Consider the following 6,000-nt stretch of genomic DNA (forward strand, 5'->3'; position numbering starts at 1 on the left):
TTTTCAATTGCAAAACTAACCTGAGACGATTTACATGGAAGTCGTCTAGGTATAACAAAATATTGATTTTTTAATTTTCTACTGGACGACTTACATGTAAGTCGTCTAGGAAAAGTCAAATTTCTCACACAATCCGGTCAAATGCAAAACTAACCCGTTTACCTTAGACGACTTACATGGAAGTCGTCTCGATTTTTTTTTAACAAACAAAAATAGACGACTTCCATGTAAGTCGTCTAGAAAAACACATTTGAAAGTCAATTGCAAAATTAACCTCTGCATTGACCAGAAGACTTCTATGTAAGTCGTCTACAGCCAAACTTATATGTAAGTTGTCTGGACGAACATATCTGAAAAAAAAACTAATTTCATAGTTTCAACCATGAGATAAGTTGTTTAGCACACAAAAATATTTTCCAAGCACCCAAAATCTCAAACAAAAGTTACCCACCAAGAATCGTAAGCTTCAATGGTTCTATGAACCATAAAATTTTTAGAATCAAAATCTTGGGTTTTTTTTTGGATGAATATGGAGAGAAAGTAAAGAGATGTTGTTTTTGGTGCATAAGAATTGAGAAAGAAATAGTGTAAATCGATTTTTAGGTGCATTAATAGCTTCAAATTGGTTGTTCATTGTGGTTGGTGTATTGATGGCAATGACAATATTGTGAATACTTGAAGAAGATAAGGGTGATAGAGTAAAATATACATTTTCAAAAAAAAAAGTGATGGTATTTTCGTGAATAATCTGAACTTTGGGGGTGAAATGGGCAAGTCAAAGTTCTAAAAAAAATATGGGTTAGTTTTGTGTTTGACTTCAAGTTTTGAGTCATATTTGCAAAAAGCCCATCAATCAAACCAATTACATAAATTTTATTAAAAATTCATAAAAAAAGAGATTAAAATAATTAAAAAATAAAATTGCATAATATTTTTATATAACTTTCATATTTAATATAAATAAAATTAATTTAATTATATGTTTTCAAATACACTAAAATATAAAACACTAATCAAAAATGTTAAAATATATTGATTTTGTAAATTAGATTTTTGTTAAAAATATTATTACGCTTTTAAAACGTTGGTTAAAATCTAATTTTAGTTAAATTATGGTAAGGTCCGTCATGTTTTAATTGATGAAATGAGTTTTAAACGGTCTCTGACATAAACATCAATTTTTGGATGAATGAAACTAAACTCGTGATGTTAACCACATAACATCATTAAGTTGATGGATGTTGTCATTCATAACATATATTTCATATAATTAAGTATACGTTAGTTTAGTTTGCATGGTTAGTCACGTGATAGACAATACTTAATGTAGCCAGCAATGGTTTTTTTTTTCTCAAAATGGCATCGTGTGTACGAACGCAGATTTTTTTTTGAAGTGATAGATAGATTCTGGAGATCGCTACATTTGAAGCAATATATAAGCAAAGTCAAAATCAATTTTCTCCAAAAAAAATGAAAACAATATTAGCTGTTTGCACCATATGGTATATCGAATATTTGCTGTAATGTTTCTCTTCCCTTTTTTTGCATTTCTATCTTTCGAATATTATCCTTAATATCCTCTAAAAGGAGATTACGATTCGAATTTGAAATATTTTCTCTTACAAGTGTATCTCTTTCTCGTAGTATTCACCCGGCCAGATAAACTCAAACTTACAAAACAAACATCACTCACGTGCCGACAAAACTATTAACCCACTAAAAAGATGTTTAAATAACCTACAAAATCCTCAAAGAAGATAGATTACACTCTGAAACAGATTAATTATCTTATGAGAAAACCCTCTCACATTCATACTCTAATCTAAGCCGGTTACTCTAATCTAAGCCGGTTGTTTCTTTAAACTCTCTGCGACAGTAATATTTGTTTTCCGCAAAAAAAAAACTAATTAACAATAATTAATCAACTAAGGACTGGTCGGATCTCTTGAGCTCTTATACCAACAAAACATGACTTCAAACACTTTCCTCTTGGCGATCCTCCTCCTCCTCCAACCATCCCTCCGCTCTCCACCGCCGTCTCGTCCACCACCGCCGATAATGTAGCTTTCCTATATTCTTCTTCACTACCACCATGCACATTGTCCTTAACATCATCATAATTACGGACAACACCATCCTCACCATCACGGATAGTAATAATAACATTCTTATCAACATTATCCGCCAGATCATCCAAATCATCTCTCACCTCGTGATGATAATCAGCATCATCACCATCACACTCGTGATCATGCTCATCAACATCATCAGGTGGGTAATGAGATGGCTCTTGGGGAAGTTCGAAAACGTCGTCGTCAAGAGGAACAAGGTGGAGAGTGAGACGACCATTGGATCTATGCGCACGGAAATACTCGTGATGACGAACCTTCTCTTCTCTAAGGATAAGCCTCCCGTCGCTCGTCACCACACGCTTCAGAACCCACGGCATGTGCGGGAGAAGATTCTCCGTCTGAGCAAGCAGCGGTATCGGCGGAGGAATCTCACGCGCCGCCGCAGCTCTAGCTTCTCTTTCCTCCCTCCTCCTTCCTCCATAACGAAACCGGTTCAAAGGCTTCTGTGGGGAGACAACGTCGTTTTCTTCATCGGCGGAAAGGACGTCGAAGCAGCTCTCTGTCCCGATGTAGTCTCCGACGGCGGATGAAGAAGATGACGTGCGTGAAAGCATGTATGACGTAAATAAAGGTGAGGTTAGATGGGAATTGATGGAAAGAGACTGATCAGATGAAGAAGTGGAAGCCATGTATGAGGATGAGTTGGAGGAGGAAGAAATAAAATAAATAAAATACAAAACCTAAACAAAATGATTTTTTGGTGGGTTTTGTTTTTATTTTATTTAATGGGATGCTAGAGTTGCATGGAGAGGTTTTAAATAGGAAGACAGCTATGTGAAGGTTGTGACATCATCGAAGGGATGGTCTCTGAGATATTATTGAGAATCTGTGACATTCAATGTTTTTTTTCCTGTCAATGGAAAAAATAATGAAATGTATATATATTAGACCCAAATAAAACTGTTCTCCAGCGAATATGTCATCATCACCAAATTATAAACCATAAAGCTTCTGGAGGTTTCTTAGAAATTCTATATATCCATCCACACCTTTTTTCTATCCAATGAATCAACTTCTTCGGTTAACAAATGAGTAAATGTCCAAATATACGACATATTGATTATATAGTCTATTTTGAAACTTTTTTTATAAACAATTTATAAGAAAAACTGATAATTTCTTCAAAATAGCATAATTAATATATGCCACTATATATCACTCAAAGAATAGAATTCATCTATACTTTATTTATTTAAATGTAAACTATGTTTTAGAAACAATTTAGCTTGCCAAAGTTCTCTTTGTACTTATAATATTTTTTTCTAAATTGAAGTTTTAAGAATTTTCTACATTCTTCAAATCTATAATCATACATTTGTAGCTTGCTAAAGGACTAAAATTCCAACAAATTTTCTATTGAAATTAAAAAAAAATCCTTTATCCAATATTTTATAAGATCACAAAAATGATGCAGCAATTAAGATATTTTTTTACCAAAAAATAACAAGTATAACTACATAAAGTTAAGCTATAACTATTAACTAGATTTTGACCCGCGCTTTCAAAGCGCGGGTTTATTTTTGTTTTTTTTTTCAATTGACAAATATTTAGTAAATGTCACATTTTCATACATTTGTATTTTATTTTATAAAAGACTTAAAAATTTTATCTTTATTTATCGTATTTCATTTTAAATGACTATTTATGTTAAAAAAATTAAACTTTATTTTTTTAATGAATTAAGTTGGTATAACTCTGATAAATTAATTTTATTATGGGGTTAATATTTTAATTAAAAAATTATATACTTTTAATAAAGATTTATACTTTTCAATAAAAAAATTCAATTATTTTTATGAATGCTTAAATTATATTAAGAAAAGGAAAAAATAATAATTAAGAATAGTTGAAAAAAAATTATTTGAACTTGGACTCAATGGTCCAAAGGAAAAAAAAAGGTGAGAATTGAATCTGATTTTTTAATAGGCCCAAATGATTTGGGTTGGATCCAAAAATAATGACCCAATATAGATTTGTTATTAATATTACTTAATTGCCCTTAATGAAACATGCAATGTTAGTGAAGGAAACATGCCCCTAAGGTAATTATGACAATAGGATCCTGCTTTAATAGTATTGATGATAGAATGTGTTTACCAAGTTATTTTGGCAAATCAAATTGAAATATCAGAATAAGTTTATAACAAACACAAACTTTTTTTAAGAAAATGAAGTAATTTAAACAAGTGGAAATATATGATCAATAGTAAGAACTAATAGTTATGATCTTCAAGACGTCAATTGACAAAAAAATTGTTTTAAAATACCAATAAACGGTAAAAATGAACGAGAAGCTAAAACAGCCAAAATCTGTTGCCAAAGTTTTATAAACGTAATAATAAAAACAGAAAAGCTACACGTTTATAATTTTGAGTTAAATAAAAAATCATAACCACATTGGTCAAATCGAACAAACTTTTCCCATAATTTTTTAAAAAGGTTTTTGCGACTATCTTTCCCAATTTTTGCAAAAAAAAAAACTATCTTTCCCAAGATTCAAAGTTTCAAACAACAATCTAAACCCATGTTCAAGAAATGAAGAAAAAAACTCACGAAGGTTCCTATGTTGTTTATAGGAATTAACGTTTCTAAAATACAAACGAATCATTGAGATTGACATTAAAAAAAAGAGATTGATATAAAAAATCTTACCAAACGAACCCTAACAGTTTTCAAACGAATCGTCGTATATCATCAATCAAATGAAATAATGATCAAACATGAAACAGACTGAAAGTGAAGATTAAAATGAAAAAAAAACATGACTAAGGAGATACAATAATTTTAAAGAAATAAATCGAGTAATTAATTACCTCTATCCATGCATAAGCAAAGGAGTTTTCTTATCTGAGGTTGAAGGATGAACGTACGCGAACTTTTGTTCTCTTATACACGGACCCAAAACGAAACAGACGAGAATTTAATTCGTCGAAACGGAATCTCGATAAGATATATACTATCAATTTTAATTTTAATCTTTTGGGATTAAGGAAAGATAATCAAGAAATAATAATTGGAATTAAAAAATAAAGGAAAGAAATTAATGCTTAACGTTAGGAGAAGTCGGAGGAATTAAGATTAGGATGTATAACCAAGTCGGCCGTGCCTCTCTCGCCTGCTGTAAATCCTTATTTCCTTATTTTCGGGGTTATGGATATATATATAAGACCTTTAACTATTTTAATTTTTACAGCATGTCCGTGGTAACAAAATTTTATAATTTTATCTTTCATAGTTTCTCATCCAAAGGATATAGCCGCAATGACAGAAATTCAAAAATAAATTACAAAATGGGTTAAGATTATAATTTTTGGAGAGGAATCCAATTAAAATTGCAATTATGTAAAAGCTTATTTGAAGGATGATTTAAACTTAATTATTTGTCTATCTATATAAACTAGAGGCATTGCCTCCGCGCAAGCGCGGAGTCGTAGATAAATTTCTTGTTATATTTCAATATTTGTTAGGGTTATTGTAGTTGTGAATTTTGCGTTTTGGGTTGATCATTATTTTTCAAGTTTTTTTTATTGTTATAGTGTTAGAGTTGTGATGATGAACTGTGTATGCATTGTTCTCCACTTATGAATGACAAAATTGTGTTAGTAATGTGAAAGTACATAAATTATATTAAAGTTGTTGAGAGTACCTTTTATTTCTAGATATTTTTTCTTCAGTTTAGTTGTGTAAGTTGTGTGTATTAAATAATAATTTTTATTATTTTTATTATGTTCTGTTTTTTATTATTTTTAAACTTGTTGCTTTTACCGGACCTTTAAAACAAATACATGAATCCTTGTAGAAATAACTATAAAATGAGTGACAATTCTGAGTATTTGGACCTCTATGGATTTTAAATGAATTTATGTAT

General features: G+C 30.5%; 1 protein-coding gene across 1 annotated transcript; it reads right to left on the minus strand.

The window, feature by feature from the left end:
• Positions 1-1,302: 1,302 nt before the first annotated feature.
• LOC106400120 lies at positions 1,303-5,587 on the minus strand. Its single transcript, XM_013840525.3, has 2 exons — positions 4,946-5,587; positions 1,303-2,982 (listed from the first exon to the last, which is right to left on the minus strand). Exon 2 carries the CDS (start codon positions 2,759-2,761, stop codon positions 1,922-1,924), a length of 840 nt encoding a protein of 279 aa, XP_013695979.1. The 5' UTR covers positions 2,762-2,982; positions 4,946-5,587; the 3' UTR covers positions 1,303-1,921.
• Between the last annotated feature and the right edge of the window lie 413 nt (positions 5,588-6,000).

The sequence above is a fragment of the Brassica napus genome, chromosome C5, assembly GCF_020379485.1.
Source record: "Brassica napus cultivar Da-Ae chromosome C5, Da-Ae, whole genome shotgun sequence".
Taxonomy (NCBI): Eukaryota; Viridiplantae; Streptophyta; class Magnoliopsida; order Brassicales; family Brassicaceae; genus Brassica; species Brassica napus.